At 44.2% G+C, this 20,895-nt stretch overlaps 1 protein-coding gene across 1 annotated transcript; it reads right to left on the reverse strand.

Annotated features, from left to right (window-relative positions):
• Window positions 1–375: 375 nt before the first annotated feature.
• On the reverse strand, window positions 376–19,563 carry ACOX2 (acyl-CoA oxidase 2). Its single transcript, XM_077278634.1, has 14 exons — window positions 19,316–19,563; window positions 17,725–17,887; window positions 16,593–16,744; window positions 15,644–15,751; window positions 15,421–15,540; window positions 9,838–9,953; window positions 8,238–8,410; window positions 6,892–7,054; window positions 5,221–5,411; window positions 4,979–5,140; window positions 4,087–4,192; window positions 3,176–3,393; window positions 2,956–3,088; window positions 376–843 (listed from the first exon to the last, which is right to left on the reverse strand). The coding sequence occupies exons 1-14, from the start codon at window positions 19,458–19,460 to the stop codon at window positions 781–783; spliced, it is 2,013 nt and encodes a 670-aa protein (XP_077134749.1). The 5' UTR covers window positions 19,461–19,563; the 3' UTR covers window positions 376–780.
• Window positions 19,564–20,895: the final 1,332 nt, after the last annotated feature.

Below are 20,895 nucleotides of genomic sequence, written 5' to 3' on the forward strand. Positions count from 1 at the left end.
TGCAGTGCTGGGATGACTGGCACAGGACGTCTGAAGACACGGTGTTTGACTCACTTGACCACTGCAGCCAATCGTAGGTTTCAGCGGTCCCGTGACATCCAGATGGTTAAGCCATTGCTTCTGGAACCAGCGCCAACTGCCAGAACGGTACTAGATCCACGGATGGAACAGGAGAAGAGGCTACCTGCGCCAGAGTGCCATGACTTCTGCAGCCAATCACTGACTTTAGCAGTGATGTAAAAGTGCACGGCGCAAGACCGCTGAGAACAGTGATTGGCTGCAGCGGTCATCACTGCAATACCAGTCAACAAAGTATAGCAAGAGCGGCACTAGCCGGCCATATCCATCTCTGAAGACGGGAATAAACATGTAATCTTATTATTAGCATTATACAATATATATTTTTTTCTTTTTATACGATTGCACATGAGATCGCAGTCGACACTCAGGACACGTTATTATGGATTTAGGTTAGTTTTCACATTATATTTTCCTTCTGCACACGACGCTTTGGGACAGTCGTGACATTTGGCACAAAGAGGGCAGTTTCGGGGGTTCACAAGACCCAAGTCCAGATGAATTGATTTTCTGCTTCCAGACGTTGGCCCAACGCCAGTAGAGGCGAGGTCTCGGGTCATTTCCTTCCACCCTTATGTATTACAATATAAAAAGGTATCCCTGAAATGTATCTAAGCTGCCAGTATCAGCGGCCGGTAAGAAATGCAAGCAAAACGAAAAAAAACTTCCTGCAGCATCTAGGGTCTTGTAGGTGCATCCTCTTCATAATTTGGAAGGGGTGCTTTGCATGTATGGCTTCAGGTAGGTCTCAAACACTGGATTCACCTGCGAGAATAAATAATAAAAAAAAAAGTGAGGCCAGGGTCATACATAGCAGAGGAGAATCAGTATTGTATCTGGGCTGCTGGTGTCTCCTGCAGAGAGAACATGTAACCCCTGCAGTTCTGCTCACTAAAGGGCATCTCCAACTGAAATCTGCACCTGGTGGGGTTTGTTGTGTCTTTTTTTTTTTTTTTTTAAATCTAGTGGCATATGTCACGGGTAGAGACTCATTAAAAGGATCAGACACTGAATTCTAGATGCATGTGGTGCAAAGAGGTTACTTTCTTCCTACCCATTCACATACTTTCCCTATCAGGAAGCTGTCACAGGGTTACCGCGACAGTGTGGAGCCAGAAGACCGCAACATCTCATTGCTCCTACTCCGGTGCTTAGAAGAACAACTTCTCCTTAATTTTAAATGTTTCTTTCTTCTGGCAGAACAGGGGTTAATTGGCCATGTTGGAAATCCCTGTGCTCACAGCTGAGCTCGGTTAGCCACTCCCTTTATAATCTGGGCTCTGTTACAAATCCTTGTCAGAGCTAGCATTTGCTGCATGGCTAATGGAGGGAGAGGAGTTCTTATGAGAAGGAGAGTTGGAGGAGTTATCAGTGATTGTTGTTTGGTTTGTATGAGTGGTAATTCCCTATCCTCTATTTTGGTTTATTCCCCTACCTCCATGCCCCGGTGCATTCCTCGGTTACATGTGAATGAATATTTTGCATGCCTGGAGTTTTCTGTGTTTCTTTGTTTGTCGCATTGGTGTATTACAGTGCACAGTAGCGCCCCCTCTTCCATGGGTAGAGGAAGAGAACAGACGGAGGGAGTTTAGGCAAGGGCAGAGGCCCTGGCATCTTCACCGTCAGAAGTATCTCAAGGAGCAGGGCGAGCTAGGGCGCCCCCTAGTGTTAAGAACAGAGGAGGAGCCCCTGGTCCTGGGTCACCCGACAGCTGTGTCGTGACAGAAGCATTGTCTGGTCTGTAAGACTATGCTCACACTGTCTTTTTTGTTTTGAAAACTGTAGCAAATTGTGCCAGCAAGAAAAATAAAAAGGCCACATTGCGGCCTCAACATGTGAACGCAGCCTAAGGTTTCCTCAGTCAATTGAAAATCTACACAAGCAGAGACAGAACTTTTGTTATAGGGGATTTAAAGGGGTATTCCCACCCCGCTAACCAGTACCCACGCTCTCTCCAACAAAGGACAATAAAGAAGTTGATCTTAAAGTGATGAGCCTAGCAGCGAAAAAGTACATTTTGAAGTTCTGTATGTGTTTGGAGGAATATTGGGGCGTGATGATCTGCTTACAGCGCCTCAGTCTCGCGCTGTATTCTCTGCTGTGTGCAGACGGCAAACAACCTGTCAATCAACCAGAGGAGAGAGGCGCTAGGCAGGGAATACAGCGTGAGGCTGAGGAGCTAGTGGATAGTGACGCCCCAGTGCACTTGTAGATGTGAGATAAAAAGGGATGAACTTTCTTATTGGATATATAAAATTGCTTTTGGGGGGGGGAGAAATTTCTAATATTGATTTTTCTTAAAGGGATCCTACTTGGTTATGACTTTTATTACATTTAGTGTTGCAGTCCACTGCTCACCACTGCCAGACCTTGCAGTGGGGGTAGGATGGAGACTTTTAGTGGACCGGTCACTTGCCAAATATATAATTTTATTACCTAACGTAAATGCTGCTGTTCTCCTGAATCCGGCTCTGTTTTTCTTCTGTCTCTGCGCCTCTCTGTTCCCAAGATATGGCCCTTTCTTTCCTGCATATAAATCTAGTTTTTCTAGCCAAGTGGGCATGGCTTTTAGATCCTCTGTGGGCGTGTTCCTTATAACCACTCCCAGTTGGAAAAGGAAGCAACCAAATTATTATTTTTTCCTCATATCTCCAGAACGGAGAGGCGCAGGAACAAAAGAAAAATATCACCGGATTCAGGAGAACAGCGGCATTTGCATAGGTACTAAAATTACATATTTATAGCACCTGACAAGTCCTCTTTAAAGGGTATGCTATAAACATTTAATCTGTGCTTTGACAGGATGACTACAGATCTTGAAGAAGATAGTATTGGTCACAATTCCAGAACTAGGCCGCCATCACGCTTAGACCTCACCTTTTTGTTCTCAGGGTTTTTCTGTGCCCACTCCAGCAGGTTATGGTATACGTTCCCATCATAGGTCCCGATAGCCGATAACAGCTGATCATCTGTGTAATCAAACGCATCGACAAGTAGAACAGCATCTTTCCTGCAGATAAAAAGGGGAAAAATAATTTACATTGAAATTTTTCTTCAAAATCCCTGTACAACGCTATGCACCAAATATTGCGCTCACCGCAGCTCAGCCAGTAGCCCCAGGTATGCAGTTGTGGCCATGTCCAGCTGTTTCCCTGATAGGTAGCCATGTTGGAGGAAGTCCCCAGCACTTGTGAATATCCCATGCAACGCATACAGGTCACACAGTCGCTTCAGGACGACCTTAATCTCAGGATGATCGGAGACCAAATTCAGAGCCGAGATGAAAATCTTCACGGTCAACAGATGTGAATGCGCCTAAAAGACAGATGACAGGGTCCGAGTTCTTGCATTCTCTAAGGGGATCACTTATTGACTGGTGTAGGTCCAACCGCTGGGACTTGCACGGGTTGACCTAAGGGGGAAATTTTAGCCCAGGGTGGAGCACCAGGTCAGAAGCTCGACCAACCATCAGGTCAGACGCTTGACCGACCACCAGGTCAGACGCTCCATCACCAGGTCAGACGCTCGACCGACCACCAGGTCAGACGCTCGACCGACCACCAGGTCAGGAGATCGACCGACCACCGGGTCAGACGCTCCATCACCAGGTCAGACGCTCGACCGACCACCAGGTCAGACGCTCGACCGACCACCAGGTCAGACACTCCACTACCAGGTCAGACACTCCACTACCAGGTCAGACGCTCGACCGACCACCAGGTCAGACGCTCGACCGACCACCAGGTCAGGAGATCGACCGACCACCGGGTCAGACACTCCACTACCAGGTCAGACGCTCGACCGACCACCAGGTTAGACACTCCACTACCAGGTCAGACGCTCCACCACCACTCCTGAAAAAAGCGCTCAGCAGCCAGAGAATGAATGGAGCAGCGGTCAACCATGCGTAAGGCCACTCCATCCTCACAGGGATATAAGCAAGAAAAGGTTTTTTTTCCTGCCTCCCGACATCAAGTAGCCAGGCAGTAATTGTGAGCACATACTTACTATTGAGGTTTTCACAAGCTCCACGGAGGTTCTGTTCCACGCCACATATTGCTCAGACCCCGACTTCAACAGGCTCTGCATTTTGTTTGCTGCAGATGCGACGAGACTGAAAAATATAAATTATATTATACAATTTCACAACAGCCCCAGGCTCCGCCACATAAGAACGTGGCACTAAAATGTTAGTGGGGAGTGATGGTTGTCGGGACCAGATAATGATTTTGCATCCGGTCCCGGTGAGTACACGTTCCGTTTTTGGATGATCGTTTCCCTTTCAAAATAGTTGTCCCATAAAGAACATTAATCACCTATTTATGGGGTGAATGATAAGTTTACAGTTCCGGCTGCAGAGACCCTCGCTGAGCCCCCAAAATGAAAGGGGATGTGACAAAGTTCACTATGTGCATAGAATGAAGAAAACGGAGCATGTGCGACCCTTGTATGGACAGTAATGGAGCAATAATAGCATGTGCCCCATTCAGACGGGGGACTATTGGGACCCCGTTTTTGGGATTGGTGGGAATACCAGCAGTCAGACCCCAGTGATCATACACTGATCACATGTGTCTTATATATATTTTTTTTGGGGGGTGGCTCCTTTAGGCATTGCTCCAATTCCTTATGTTTGGAGGGAATATTGGTTCTGTCAGTCAGTCCCCCCCCTCATCACCATTATCCTGAATATTTTGGGATCCCCCCCCCCCCCCTTTTAACCTCCAAAATCATAGCTGGAATGCAAAATTCCTGTGGAAGGGTAGTTTGCATAGTCCACATTAAGACCCTCTTGTAATGTTTTTTTTTGGGGGGGGGGAGGGGGAAAAAATATAAAAAAAATCCTGGGAGTTAAAACATTCTTAAAAGTTAGTAAACTCTTGTGACATCCTCCATTTACCTGTATGCCCTGTACTCGTACGCCTTCAAGTACACCTCTGGATTCAGGAAGTCAGCGGGCGTCCTCGCATGGCAGCCGCCGGCAGGTGGAGAGGCGAGATAGGCGGTGCTGGTTGGTAATGGTGTCCCTGACTGGGCGCCAGCAAAACATTTAAGCAAAAATCTAGAAAAAAAGTAAATAAGTGAAAAATTAAAAACATAAAAAATAACTCACTAATATCAGATCTCGTTACGTAGCGGTACCTCGCCACCTGCAAGTGCAGGACGGTATTCTCCCCTTCGTAAGTACATGAGGCGCAAACCCTGGTGTAGAGGCTGGGTATACCGCTGTACAGGGAGTAGCCGTGGCCACCACATGCTTTGCGGCACATTTCTACGCCATTGGAACATATCTCTGTTGCAAAAGCCTTGATTCCAGCTGTGAGAGCATGTAGCTAAAAGTATGGAGAGGACAAAAGTGTGTTATACAGTCTAGAAGACATCTTTATAGAGTCATATCAGGGTGACCAGGACCCAACAGGTTACTAATAATGCACAATCATATGGTGGTATCGGCAAAAGGAGCTCAGACGCAGCACCCAATGTTTAAAACAGAGGTGCTCTCCTTATTTTATTCTTCAAGTCCCAGTTCACGGACCACGATTGCATGTCGCTTCATTCAAATCTAGAGTGGACCAATTTAGAGAGTTAAATTTATAGGTCTGTGTATAAATATGGTAACGGGACCATTTAAAAATACAACTAAACGGCAAGTATAAGAGACCCTCAGTACATACCGAAAAGGCAAACACACATAGGAATAAGACAGAAAAAGAAAACCCCAGGACAGAAAATGATAGTTCTATTCCTAGAATTAAATTTTATAGGTCTAGTGCTGCTTGAGAAAGCCATCTGGCGAAACGTACGTTGGAGTCCTGAGGTTATTTTTCCTGTTATTCCCTATTACATGGCATGTCTGTCTTGATATGTACTGAGTATTTTCTATTCTTACAAATAATTGTCAAATGGACAGAATGGCAAGTATAGAATATCCTCCGTACATATCAATACAAACATACCATGTAATGGGGAATAACACGGGAAAAGAAACTTCAGGACTGCGACGTACGTTTCACCAGGTGGCTTTCTCAAGAAGTACTAGACCTATAAAATTTAATTCTGGGATTATAACTATCATATTCCATACATTTCGAGTCCTGGGGTTTTCTTTTTCTTCTGTTATTCACATGGCATGTTTGCATTTTTAATGTGTGTTGACAGGTAAATGGTAAGTATTAGAGACCCTCAATTTAACATTACCTTGCATTTTTAATGAATCTGTACCATATTTATACACAGATCTATAAATTTAACTCGGGAAACATAATGTTTCCATTAATACTATACCCACTCTCTATACATTTTATTGTGAATTTTCATTCTCTATGGCTCCCTTCCCCTATTTCTTATTTAAAAAAAAATCACTTCTTATATAAATCAATAAAATTATATATTTTTTTTATTTCGTGTTATTCACCCTATTGATAGTATTTCTATTATTCATATAGTGAATACACACATAGGTAATGCTGTATTATATTTATGCTGCATTTATACTCCTGTTGCAATTTAAGACCCCTGTTCTGGGGATAAGTGCGGGTGCCACCAGTTGAATCCCCACTTATCTATACCTATAAGGCATAGGTGTCATTCATGGTGGACACTGTTTTTCATGCAGTTTTTTTTATTATTTTTTATCTAAAGTAATACAATTTTTGGTTTGTGGTGCATATATATATATATATATATATATATATATATATATATATATATATATATATATATATATATATATATATATATATATATATAATCAGATCTTTATTCCCATCCCCTTGCCAAAATACAAGATTTTAACAAAAACCATCATGGTACCTCGGGAAGCAAGCTGAAGTTCTCCTTCCGGATCTCGCCGTACACTTCGTCGTAAAATTTTGCCACATATTTGGCTGTGAAATGAACGGAATAACAGGTTGCCACCACGGGTAAAAGTTTTTGCTGCTGAGTTTGGTAGTCAAGGATTTTTGGTTCTCGGTCCCTAGGGAAAAATTAATAAAGATCAGAAAAATTAGGGAAAAAAATAAAAAAAATAATGAACATAAAAATGTGACCACAATTGAAGCATCTGATGTTTTCATACTGTAGAAATCATTATTCTATTACGGGAAAAGCTTAGTTTCCATTTAAAGGGAAGGTGTCGGCACAAAAAGACCTGTAGTAAAAAAATAAATACAAAAAAACACCCCACACAAAACAGGATTTGTGTTGCTAATGTACCTGTGAATTTGCCAATAGAGGAAGTTATTCTTTAAAAAAAAAAAAACAATTTTCAACTAACATTTCAGGGAGTAATTATTTAATAAAACTCTTCCTCTCTGGTCCTATGAGTTACACAGATATCCCATTCATTTCAGTTAGAACCATGTTATTACTTACTTCCCCTGCGGAGGCGCTGCAGGGAGATTGTACACTTCACACTTACATTACAGCACATCAATAACAGAAAGTGGACAACCCCTTTAAGCAGAGGCTAGCATTATGGAGCATAAACAAGTACGAGTGATGTGACCAAGTGAACCTATGATGTCACTAGAAATTGATGCAAAGTCACTGATAAGACTGTCTATATTGCACAGGAATATGGAAGTTTTTAATTCCGATATTAAAAAAAAAAAGTTGGGTGACAGTTATGGTTGCTATTTGTTATCCAAAAAAAAAAAAAGGTGAGTGCTTATTCAATAGAGTACACCTATCTCCAATATCCTATGCCAATATATAGTAGTTGTAATAATGATAATAGTAGCTAAATACATCCAATTAAAAATGTATAGTTCTTCTGATTCACTATGTCACTTACCCCATGTGCAGGGCATTGAAGTAACTTTAGGCCTAACCATGGATACTTCTCATATAGTGACAGTTAGTGGTCATAACCATGGATACCGAAGCTACTGCAATGCCCTCCACATGGGGTAAGCAACATAGCAAATCAGAAGAACTATACTACATTTCTAATTAATAATAATAATTTTTATTTATATTTATATAGCGTCAACATATTCTGCATTGATGGTATTTGCTAATATTATGATTACACCTACTACATATTGGGACAGGATCTTAGAGATGGAATATCCCTTTTAATAGCTGAATAGAAGTTTAAAAAACTTGACTTAAAATGTACACATAGGGTCCTGGAGACATATACACGGCAGACTTACCCCGGCTTTAACTCCGATTGGCGTCTGACAGCCGAGTATCGCACAGAGATGGTACAGGCCTTCATCAGCGCCTGCAGCACCTCGTCCTGCAGCATGCCGACCCTCACCGCAATCATGGTGAAATAATTTATCTTGTCAGATCCACGTTTGACATAGGAGCCATCGGGCAGAACCTGGTGCCAAGGAGGAAACCCACATGAGATGTCTATACGGCACAATGTGAATATACCGGCAGCCGCCCCGACGACATGTTCTCCCAGGACAGAGGGGCATATCTACCAGGAAGGAGGGCATACATACTAGGAAGGGGCCCAGGACAGAGGGGCATATCTACCAGGAAGGGGCCCAGGAAGGAGGGGCATACATACAGAGAAGGGACCCAGGACGGAGGGGCATATGTCACAGGAAGGGGCCCAGGATGGAGGGGCATATCTACCAGGAAGGGGCCCAGGAAGGAGGGACATACATACAGAGAAGGGACCCAGGATGGAGGGGCATATGTCACAGGAAGGGGCCCAGGATGGAGGGGCATATCTACCAGGAAGGGGCCCAGGAAGGAGGGGCATACATACAGAGAAGGGACCCAGGACGGAGGGGCATATGTCACAGGAAGGGGCCCAGGATGGAGGGGCATATCTACCAGGAAGGGACCCAGGAAGGAGGGACATACATACCAGGAAGGGGCCCAGGATAGAGGAGCCTACGTACCAGGAAGAGGCCCAGGATGGAGGGGCATACGTACCAGGAAGGAGACCAGGATGGAGGGGCATATCTACCAGGAAGGGGCCCAGGATGGAGGGGCATACATTCCAGGAAGGGGCCCAGGATTGAGGGGCATACATTCCAGGAAGGGGCCCAGGATGGAGAAGCATCCGTACCAGGAAGGGGCACAGGATGGGGGGACATATATAGCAGGAAGGGGCCCAGGATTGGGTACATATACGTATACCAGGAAGGGGCTCGGGATGTAGCACATATATATACCATTAAGGATTTTAGGAAGTGGGTGGAGTGTATATATATGTCCCCCCTTTCTGATATATATGTGCTTCATCCTGGGCCCTTTCCTGGTTTATTTGCTCCTCTATCCTGGTCCCCTTCCTGGTATTAATATACCAAGAAGGGGGGGCATATATAGCAGGAAGGGGCCAAGGATGAGGCACATACAGTATATACCTAGAAAGGGCCCAGAAATGGAGACATTATGACATAAATAGGAGGGGCAACTCGTATGTGGCTTTAGGATTCAGAAAGCTACAAAAGACCCATACATCTGACCAACATACGGGGGTTGAGGGAAGGGGACACGGGAGGTTAAAATGTTTTCGTTGGACTCTAGTTGCGCCACCGGTGAAGGACCTTTGGTCACATGACCACAATAATCGCCAAAGATTCTTCTAACCTTCAAAACTGCACCTATAATGCGGCGCTGGCTTTATTAGTGCGGCTTCTGACTCGTTCTGGCTAGGGGCCCTTTTGGTGATGTAAGTCCTGGGCAGTTACCCAGTTCATCCCCACCCAACGCTAGTCCTTGACTGTAGCTGCTATTTAATATTACATGGGCTCTGTGGTGGCTGAATACACAGAATAGCCTCTGTACCTGCGAGTATCTGCTCAGCATGTTTTCCTTTGGGACTCGAATATTCCTCATTATGAGATAACCATTGTCAACATTCTCAAAGGACATCTTAGGCCCAATGTCCCCAACAGATATTCCTGGAACAAAAGGAAACATGATCTGTCCTGGTGATTAATGCACAAAAACCTGGTACAGCATTGAATCAATTGTTCGTCTATAAATATTATTCCTTTCAACAAAAACATTCAAAGGATTTGTGACACGCACATATATATATTTATTTTTACTAGCTAACATTTTTTTTTTTTCAATTGGGTCTATTATTGGCTGTAGAATGAGTTAACTGAGAATCTGCTAGAGAGCTAGTTCTGATGGGAAAGTTCTTTTGTCTTAGCTCCTCTCAGCTGATTTACCACCATATGAAAGTCCAGCTGAACCTTGGGAGGTGGGTCATAAATCAGCTGAAGGGAGCTCAGAAAGAGAGAGGTCAGAAAGAACTTCCTGATTGAGGCTCAGTTACCTCACTCTGCAGCCAGAGACGATAAAAGGCGAATTGATATGTAAAATTTACATGTATTTGAGAGGAAAAATTAAAAAAATTAATGACCCCTGAAGGGGTCTGTATTTTATTTTAAAGAAGGTTTGTTAGTGCAGCGCCCCAGGGTCCTGGTCGTTGCAGTAATGTCGTTCTTCCACCAGGGGGAGTGATGTTACGTCTGAAGGCAATAATGGAGATCTCTTTACCAGGTATCACAAACCACACAACACACTTCACACTCCAGTCCACCAGGGGGAGCCTTGCTCCTATTTATTAGGGCACTCTTCACAATTAGGTAAAACTGGTGGTCTGGATAGGAAGTTAGTCAGAAGCTGGCTGGGCTTCACCCAGTCAGTACCTGTCAGGCAGACAGAGGGGAAGGAGGAACATCGAGCAGTTGCCGACAGGGTGGTCCCGGACATGGGTGGGATCCTGTCAGAGGCCTAGACAAAAGGCCACGGAGCTGCGCCTGCCCCACGTGCGACAGCATCCTAAGGTATACCATCTAGCTGCCATAACATCACCCCAGGAGACCCCTTAAAGCAGCGTCGGTCACCCTGACCGAATACCCCAGGTGGCGTCATGAACATTTCCCCTTAAAGACCTTTCCCCCTTTTAAACGGACGTCCCTAGGGCCACGGACCGGGTCAGCCACCATGACATCCCCCTTGAGAACTGAAGGACCCGGTACCGAGTACCCCTCTGCCCTTACGGGGGCGCTCCATTAGCTCAAAAGTGGCCAATTTTTGCTCTTGGTCAAGGCCACACACAAACCATTGATTTGAATAGACACTGTGCAATACCTCATTTCACCAGTGGTAGTGCAGTAGGGAAAATGAAAACTTCTTGCTCGGTTTCCTTGCCCAGTGCCGCCATCAGGACATATTGGCGTATGGGGCCCAGTGAGCAGAAGCAAGGAGGGTAAGGTCCCTGTCAAAACCCCACATCTCTTTGCTTCTGCTCATCAGGCCACAGGGGCAAAATCCAGCCAATTCAGTAACTGAACGTGCGTCCTCTGCTTCGACCATCATCTTCCTGCGCTGCATTAGTTAACATGCCAGCCAATCAGAGGCCAGCAGCTAACGTTGGTGCGCATGTCGGATGATGTCACTGCCATGCACCAGTTCCTCAAATGGATGAGGAAGAGGACATCGCAGGACTGTGGGCAGGTAAGGAGAATTTTTATTTTTTTTGTAGGATGGAGACACATGGGGGCCAGGAATGAGACACGTTATTACAGGAAGGGGCAAGGATGTGGGACATTATCACTGTAGGTGTAGGGGCTAATGCAGGCTCGGACTGGCCCACCGGAGAACCGGAGGATTATTCAGTGGGCCCAGGCACTGACACCTGCTGGCATACTGGCCAACAGCTGCCTAGGGTCCCCACTGCTCCAGGGGCCCCAAGCCAGTGGCTATGGGGCCCCTGAGTCAAGGGGACCCACCCTGTGCCAGTGTAGCAGCAGCTGGAGACAGGATCCTGTCCCCACTGCTAAAGCAAAATGAATATTCACGCTTCCCCACACCCCTATGGGCATGGAGAGGCGTGAATACCATTTCTCTTTAATAGCGAGCAGCGTTAACCACAGGCTGCAGACAACACTGCCCGCATGTAAAGCCCCAACACCGCACCACACACACACATGCACACACACAAATCACCGCACCACATACAGACACACGCAGACACACAAAGCACCGCACCACATACACACACACATTCACACAGAGAAGCACATCCCGGCGTCCTGCTTCCTGTCTGAGACAGCCCAGCTGGATGATGTCATCATCCAGCGCGTTTTCTCATACAGAAAGCTGCCGGCGAGGAAGAGGCTGCCGGGATGTGCTGCTGCTGTGGGGAGGTGAGCTGTGCTGTGTGTGTGTGTGTGTGGTGGTGGGGAAGGACAATGACATTGGTGGGGGGAGACAATGATGGAGGTGATGGGCAATGATGGTGGGGGAGGCAATGATGGAGGTGATGGGCAATGATAGTGAGGGGAGGCAATGATGGAGGTGATGGTCAACGATAGTGAGGGGAGGCAATGATGGAGGTGATGGGCAATGATGGTGTGGGAGGCAATGATGGAGGTGATGGTCAATGATGGTGAGGGAGGCAATGATGCAGGTGATGGGCAATGATAGTGAGGGGAGGCAATGATGAAAGTGATGGGCAATGATGGTGGGGGAGGCAATGATGAAGGTGATGGGCAATGATGGTGAGGGAGGCAATGATGGAAGTGATGGGCAATGATGGTGAGGGGAGGCAATGATGGAAGTGATGGGCAATGATGGTGGGAGAGACAATGATGGAGGTGATGGGCAATGATGGTGGGGGAGGCAATGATGGAGGTGATGGGCCATGATGGTGGTGGGAAGCAATGATGGAGGTGATAAAATGGGCAATGATGGTGGTGGAGGAGGCAATGATGGAGGTGATGGGCAATGATGGTGGTGGGGGGAGGCAATGATGGAGGTGATGGCAATGATTGTGGTGGGGGGAGGCAATGATGGAGGTGATGAAAATGGGCAATGATGGTGGTGGGGGAAGGCAATGATGGAGGTGATGATGGAGATGATGTAATGGACAATGATGGTGGTGGGGGAGGAGGCAATGATGGAGGTGGTGGAATGGGCAGTGATGGGGGTGGTGGGGGAGAATGATAGGGGTGGTGGGGGAGAAGGCAATGATGGAGGTGGTGATGAGGACAATGATGGGGTGGAGAGGGGCTGCATTATACTTTATGAGGGGGCTACATTATATTCTGCAGGGGACTGCATTATTCTCAGGGGACTACATTATATTCTGGGTGACTACATCATACTATATGAGGGGGCTACAGTATACTCTATGGGGGCTGCATTATATTCAATGGTGGGGCTGCATTATTCTCTCAGGGGACTACATTATATTCTGGGGGCTACATATTACTCTATGAGGGGGCTACAGTATACTCTATGGGGGGCTCCATTATATTCTGTATTGGGGCTGCATTCTCTCAGGGGACTACATTATATTCTAGGGGGCTACATCATACTATATGAGGGGGCAGCATTATGCCCTATGAGGGGGCTACAGTATACTCTATGGGGGGGCTGCATTATATTCTGTGGTGGGCTGCATTATACTCTATGAGGGGGGCTGCATTATACCCTATGAGGGTGCTACATTATATTCTATGGTGGGGACTGCATTATATTTTGTGGGGTGCTGCATTATATTCTATGAGAGAGGGCTGCAGTATATTTTATGAGGGGGCTACATTATTTTATGAGGGGGGCTACATTATATTCTATGAGGGGGCAACATTATATTCTATGAGGGAAGCTACATTATATTCTATGAGGGGGCGACATTATATTCTACGAGGGGGCTACCCCAACCCCTGCTACATAATTAAGATGTGTGCTACATTATATTTAACCCTGATATTAGCGTGTTTTACGGCACAATTGGTGGTCTTGTATCTATTTCTATGTAGCTACATAGTGGGCCCCAAGAATGATTTTCTCTGGTGGGCCCAAGGTGCTCCAGTCCGACGCTGGGCTAATTAAGGGATACTATTACTGCTGGGATGTATTTTATTTTTGAGGATACTGTTTTCAGGGGGGTGATTACTGTGCAGAGCGACATGATGTCTCTTATTTTCTTCAGTGCATAAGTTGGGAGAATGTGCTCTGGAAGCGGTGTTCTAGATAATCGTGTTATTTTCCGCAGAGACGAGTCCTGGCTGGAAAAAGTGATGGCGGTGTGTGTTTGATGAAGAAAAGCAAAGATGAAGGACTTCAGCTAGAGACATCACTGAATTACCTGTATACTTACACTATACACTGTGTACTATGTACAGAGCTCCTGTGTATAATGTCACTTATGGTAATTTTAGAATTGTGTTTTTTTTTTTCTATATTAAAAATCAGTATTGTAGTATTCAATCACTGTGTGCTGGTAATATGTGGCCCGGCCATGGTGTGGTGGTATTTGTGCATGTTATGTGCTTTTATTAAGTCACTATGTGGTGGTAATATGTGGTCTCATCATGGTGCGATGGTATTTGTGACTTTTATGCAGTATTATTCGGTCACTATGTGGTGGTGGTAGTATGTGGTCTGGTCATGGCGTGATGGTATTTGTGACTTGTATGCGGTATTATTTGGTCACTATACCACTACGGTGGTAATATGGGGTCTGGTCAGGGTGTGACGTATTTGTCTCTTGTATGTGATATTCTTGGTCATTTAAAAAAATGTACGTCACAAATTCCCTTAAAGAACAATAAATAAAGATATAGCTAAAAAAGAGTATTGGATATTTTAAGAAATGTTTAATAGGTTGCAGTACAGTAGAGCCCTGCTACAAGAGTCCACCATGTCATCATGGTGGCATAAAACAAAAAACTGATGGCTATGTATGTGATTTGGTGATAGGAACTGTTAATGTGTAATTGGTGAGGACAAGGTGCAGAAGTGGAATTTTTCCAAGCGTGGGCAGTGAGACTGTGGAAGGTTCAGATGGGAAGGGGGGATGGATTATGAGCTGGGGTGGAGCTTGGTGAAGTTTCAAGGGTGCCCCAAAATTTTGCCAGTATGGGACCCCTGAAATTCCTGGTGGCAGCCCTGCCCTTTCCCACAATGTCCTGGAATGCGAAACTAGGAGTCCACATAATAAAAGGGAATCTGACAGCAGGTTTTTGCCATGTAAGCTGGGAGTAGCATAAAATAGGGCGAGAAAACCTGATTACAGGGATGTGTCACTTATTAGGCTGTGTGCTGGCTGTATTTTTACTACAATCAGTGCTTTATCTGCAAAACAAGATGTCACAGGCCAAACCAGCCAACTTGTCTAACCACGCCCTCACTACTGATTGGTAGCAAGCTGTTAATCCGGAGTGTGGGCGGAGCTATACACCATTTTGAAATCTGAGCACGGCTACATCTACAGAAAGGATTCTACCAAAACAGCACCAAGCAGTCCACTAAGTGACACATCGCTGGAATCAGGGTCTCAGCCCCTACATTATGCTTCTCTCGGACAGATTCCCTTTAAATGGTCTATTAAACTCGGGATGTTACCTGGGAGCGGAGAGTGGTCCTTAAGACTTCTAACCTGGACTATGAACGGATGCATGCCGTACTTCTTCCCATTGCTGCAAAGCTGGGCGAGGACCACAGCATGAGTGCAGGTTTTTCCTACTGTACATATGAAAAAAATAAAAAATTGACAAAAATATATTTTTTTTTCTAAAAAATAAAAAGACTAAAATTCGAGAAGTCACTAATTAAAGATATTACGTACAATCTCCGGGCCACCATTTTGTCGCCGTTATCTGTGGGGTGTCTATTATAAATTCCTGGGTGCTGGGGTCAAAAGTGGCTGTGGTTTCTAATCCCCGCAGATATGTCCCTGCAAATACAGAACAGAAGCGGTTAAAATTTGCTTCGAGACGATGTGTCAGCGATGCAGAAATTAATTCTAGAGACATAAAAGAAACATGGCGACACAGCTGGTAACCCGTGACATGGCGCCGGATCCTCCAGAGATTGCCTTCACTGGCAGGAATCATGCATCTGTCATTAACTTTTCTGTTTGTCCCTGGATCAATTTTTAACTTTTAAAAAGTAATCACCGTTTTGATTTTTTTATTTCAGAAATCAATAGTCCACATAAAAATATGAAACATTTGTGATAAGATGATCAGAGAAATCAACTTCTTTCACCTCCTGGATTGAAATTCATAGGTAAAATCTGTATTCAGGGAAGACAATATTTTCACAGATTGCTGAGAAATTAAATGACAGTTGGTGCTTGTAAAATTCTATAGAGAGGGGGAGGAGCTAAGGACATTCTACTGAAAGTTCCATAGAACCTTATAAGCACTAACTGTCATCTCTCTCAGTTATGGGATAGTCTGTATTCACTGAAGATACATTTTACCGTGAATTGAACATGAATGGTCAGTAGGAGAAAGAAGCTGATTTCTCCGATAAAATATATTACAAAAGTTTCTTATTTTCACATGTACTACTTATTTGTGAAAAAATATCAAAACAAACTTTGCCAGCCCTTTTGATCATACATACGCCCTAACTCTTCAGCAGAATTCTTAAATCTTAAAATGAGGATTATACAGCCATTCTGACATGTATTTTCATAATAAGGTCACCAGCCTCCTCAGGTACAGGTAGTCAATATAATAAATGCATGAACAGATACATTTTGAAAATACAGACATGGACAAACTTACCATGTCCCAGTTCAGTCTGTGCATAGGTTCCAAAAATTTGATAACTATCGGCAAGAGGCAGCCACTTGGAAATTTGCTCATCTGTGCCCAGGGCGCTGATAGTTTTCTTGAAAACATGGTGTATATTAAAACCAATTTCTCCTCCCAGCGCGCTATAATAGTAAAAAAAAAAAAAGGCTAGAATATCAAGAGTCAACTCGCACTAACAATGACCCACAGTGTATTACTATTGGAAAGTTGCACTTTCTTGTATAGATTGTCTCAGTCCTGAACTGGCTAATGAAGCCTTTTATCCCCATTCCTAACCAAGCAAGCACCCTTCCCCCCCCCCAGTACATGCGGTTCAAAAGCCGACAATTTTTTCTCGTTCAGATTTTCAAATACCATAGATGTTTTTCTTTAGCCATACACGCTGCTACATTTTTAAGTTACTACGATACTGTCTGTTTAATATTATCAGTGGGAAAATGGTAAAAAAAAGTCTGCTTTTCACTTTTTTTTATGACCACAAAAATATGTTCCCCTCTCTATAATAATATTTTTTATGTAATAGACTTTTTTTTTTACCCCCCAATGAAAGTGGGGTTAGTAACCAAAATTTAGACTGGCTTTTTTACTTAATTATTTTTAGTTTCACACATTGTGCCCCCCCATAAATTAATAAAAGACCTTTGGGGTGCATTTCAAAACTTAAGATAAATATTTTTTTTTTTATTTTTTTTTTATTTCCCCTGTAACTTGGGCTGGAATATTAGCCCCTGTACAGTGGAAATGCATTATTTTGTTTAATCTCAGGTATTGCAGCAAATTTATAGCTTTTTTTCTTTCCTGTTCATGTGTTTTCCACAAAATAACTTGTTATTACTGGACGCGCCAACGTGGGCTGGCAGAGATCATTTGATCACTGAGTACAATACAAAGAGCTCATTGGGCACAATGTAGCCTGGAAAGGAGCACAATGTAGCCTGGAAAGGAGAGGACAGAAGCATTGAATAATTGCTTTTGTCTGTTCCTTAGGGTCCACGGCAGGCAGCCAAAGACCCAACCTGGAGAGCTCCGCCCTGGGGTACATTGGTGGATGCCCATTATGCCTCCCTTTTATCAGTCACATATAAGGATCTAGATAAGTAACCTGATTATATGGGCAATCTCTGGTCCGTTTTCGTCCCATCCCATTTCCTTCATCTTTCGCCTTATGTTGAAACTGTTTTTGATGGCTCCTTCATATCTTTCCGCACGAGTCTTGAAGTACAGGAATTCTCGGCTGAAGACCGGGTCCTTGTTAATGGCGCTCACTAAGGGAAATCAGAGTGGATACGTGCACGTATTAGAATGCCAAATAATGGAGTTATCCCCCACTCTCCTCCTTTGTCCTTCATGGAAAGTAATGAAACTTTTGCTAATGACTTTATTAGGGGGGTTTGTCTTCATTCCTGAAAAAAAAAATGCATAAAGTTGGCGTCTAACCTCTGCTTTTTCCCCCCAGTCTATTCGCCTGCACTGATATCATAAAATACTCATTTGGAGTACAGATGATGGCAGTAATGGGTCAGCTGACCCATCACTGCAATCATCTGTACTCCAAATGGTCATGTTATGATATCTGTACAGCTAAAATCAGGGAAATAATAAAAAAAAAACAAGGGTTAGAAGCCACTTGCATGTTTTATTTTATTTTATTCTTTTTTACAAGAATGAAGACAAAGCGCCCTAAGAAAGTTATTTGCAAAGTTTCATAACTTTCTAAGCTGAACAAAATGGTTGAAAAGTGGTTAGACTCCATTTCAGGAATATTCGACTCTTAGGCTAAAAACTGTGGCGCTCAGGATACTTTGTCTGCAGTGCTGTTGCATTGTGCTTGGAGCAGGGATGCATGTGGTCCTTATCGGTGCAGGTTACTTTAGACCGATGATCTTCAGCACAGAGTCGCGCCTGCTGTGACTCCCAAGCTTCGGATTTACAACACATTTACAGCCTGTAGTTTAGAAACATCTGATAATCATTTTGCTGTCAGGTGACTGATTGCTCGTACGTTATTACACGTCTGGAGGCATCACTGCAGGTTAAACCGTCATCTCGCTGTATGTCAAGGCATAGAAGACGCATCCCCATGCATTTTATACTACATTTACATACAGAAATTTTTTTTTTACAACACTTAAAATTTGCAGCATAAACCCATAAAAAACTTCTTTAGTCACCATCCCCAGGTCCAGCATTTAGTCCGAGTCAGCAGATCTGAGCAGCATGTGTTGTCCATGTGGGTAAAGCTGCTGAGCTCAGTGAGTGACAGACACTAAGGGCAGCAGCAGGGACTCGGTGCCGGACCTGGGCACAGTGAGTAAAACACTGATTGCTTTTTACTCCCCTTCAAACAAATTGCAGCCAGGTCTGTGTGTTGTTGTTGTTGTTGCTGCTGCTGCTGCTGCTGTTGTTGTTGCGGCTGCTGTTGTTGTCATGAAAAAGGGCAAAAAAGCAATGCCAGAGAAGCAGCGTAACCTTCAGATTTTGGGTCTCCGTTGAAATGTAGTTGTAAAATTTGCGTTTCCGTGTCAATTTTGCACAAAAAAAAAAAAGCGAGAAAATAATAAATTAAAGCTCATTTACTTTGCTGATACCGTAAAATGCTGCGGAGTTAACGTGCACAAAATCAGCAACATGTGAACCGAGCCGAATAAGTGCGAAGTCCTACACAGAGACCGGTGTCCTGAAGAAGTTCTTACCTACTGCTCTTCTGACGCGGGTTTCCTCAGCTCCTTCATCCAGAATGTTAGTTAGGGTCTCCACATTGAAGGAAGGGCTTTCCCTCTCGCTGGCAAGGTCAGGGTTGACGTCTCTCCCTGCAGAACTCACTTTCCACCAGGCCATTGTGTACTAGCAGCTGCGCCTTTGCACTGGTTGCTCTGGGACTGTCCTGGATTGTGACTTTGTACAGGCAGGACTCTTAACACAGGGCAAGAGTGAGGAGGAGCAAGAGCAGATCAGCTGGGAATTAAAGGCAGAGAGCACAAATGGCTTAAAGGGATCACAAATAGCTAAAAGGGACTGTCCTGTGTCAGTGGGAGGGCAGGAGGCGTTCACATACAGGCAGCACCATTCTCCAGATTGTTGAGCGGAAGATCTTCTTTTCTTAACTCTTTTCTAACCAGACATTCAAGTTCAAAGTTTCTTAAACAAGAAAAGGGTGCGCCGAACGATAATCTGAGCAGTATGTAAATCTAAGATCCAAGGGTGCTACATTATGTATGGAAATGAGTATACGAGAGAAAAAGAGACAGGAAAATACATGTAGATCGTGCACACCCCGGGAATTATTACATAAAAATGGGCTTTATTGTAAACATAAAAAAAACATCAAGACAAAAAATATAAAAACATGTAAAACCACATACAGAAAGTTGGTTTAAAAAGCATATAAAGTAACTTTTATACATGGATCTTTTGCTGCATCTGCACTTTGACTTCTTCACACTTGGTGGAACCTCTTCGCCTTCGAGTCCCCCATCGATCTACATAGTTTTTATCGTATTTGTTTTGTCTCACGGCTGGTTAATATTGGGTAGAATTAGGCTGCGTGCACACAGTGCAGATTGGGTGCGTTTTTGTCTCATTTTTTGTGACAAAACCTGAAACAATTCTGATGCCAGCAAAGTGAGTGAGAAACGTGAAGTGTCATGCACACGTTGAGTATTTTTGACTTTCGATTTGACGCAGAAGATAATCTGCAGCGTCAATTCTCTGTGCGTTTTTCACCATTGACTTTACTCAAATCAGTTAAAAACGCAGGGGAAAAACGCACCAAAAACACGGCAAAAATGAAAAAGAAATGCACGTTTTTCCTACCAAGAGATGCAGAAATTTGACTCAACGTGTGCACACACCTTTATAGCGTCTTCTAAAAACAATAAATGACCAACAATGATCTAGACCTGCGTAATTGATTTACTATAAGCCTATACACAATTCTTCACTAGATGATTTATGAGATCTTATCAGGTTTATAATGGCTTTCACACTAAGGCCGGTACCCTGACGAACAAGGACGCTGTCCTACGAAACGCGTTGGTTAGCCTCTTTTTGATCCCAGCGCTGTTCCGTAGTTAGTGTGACGTTACAGGTGAGCAGGGCCTGTCGTCTCCTCGTCTGGTATCCAGGGATGCCACTGGCCAGGGCTTCCCTGGCTCTACACAGCACCCCACACTCTCGCGGCCTCTTGTCTCTTATGAGCACACACTGCCTGCACGAATTACCAAAGGCTACACTGCAATCCCAAGGTATGCCAGTGGCCGCATGTGCCTGTCTT

The sequence above is a fragment of the Ranitomeya variabilis genome, chromosome 8 (genome assembly GCF_051348905.1).
Source record: "Ranitomeya variabilis isolate aRanVar5 chromosome 8, aRanVar5.hap1, whole genome shotgun sequence".
Lineage (NCBI taxonomy): Eukaryota > Metazoa > Chordata > Amphibia > Anura > Dendrobatidae > Ranitomeya > Ranitomeya variabilis.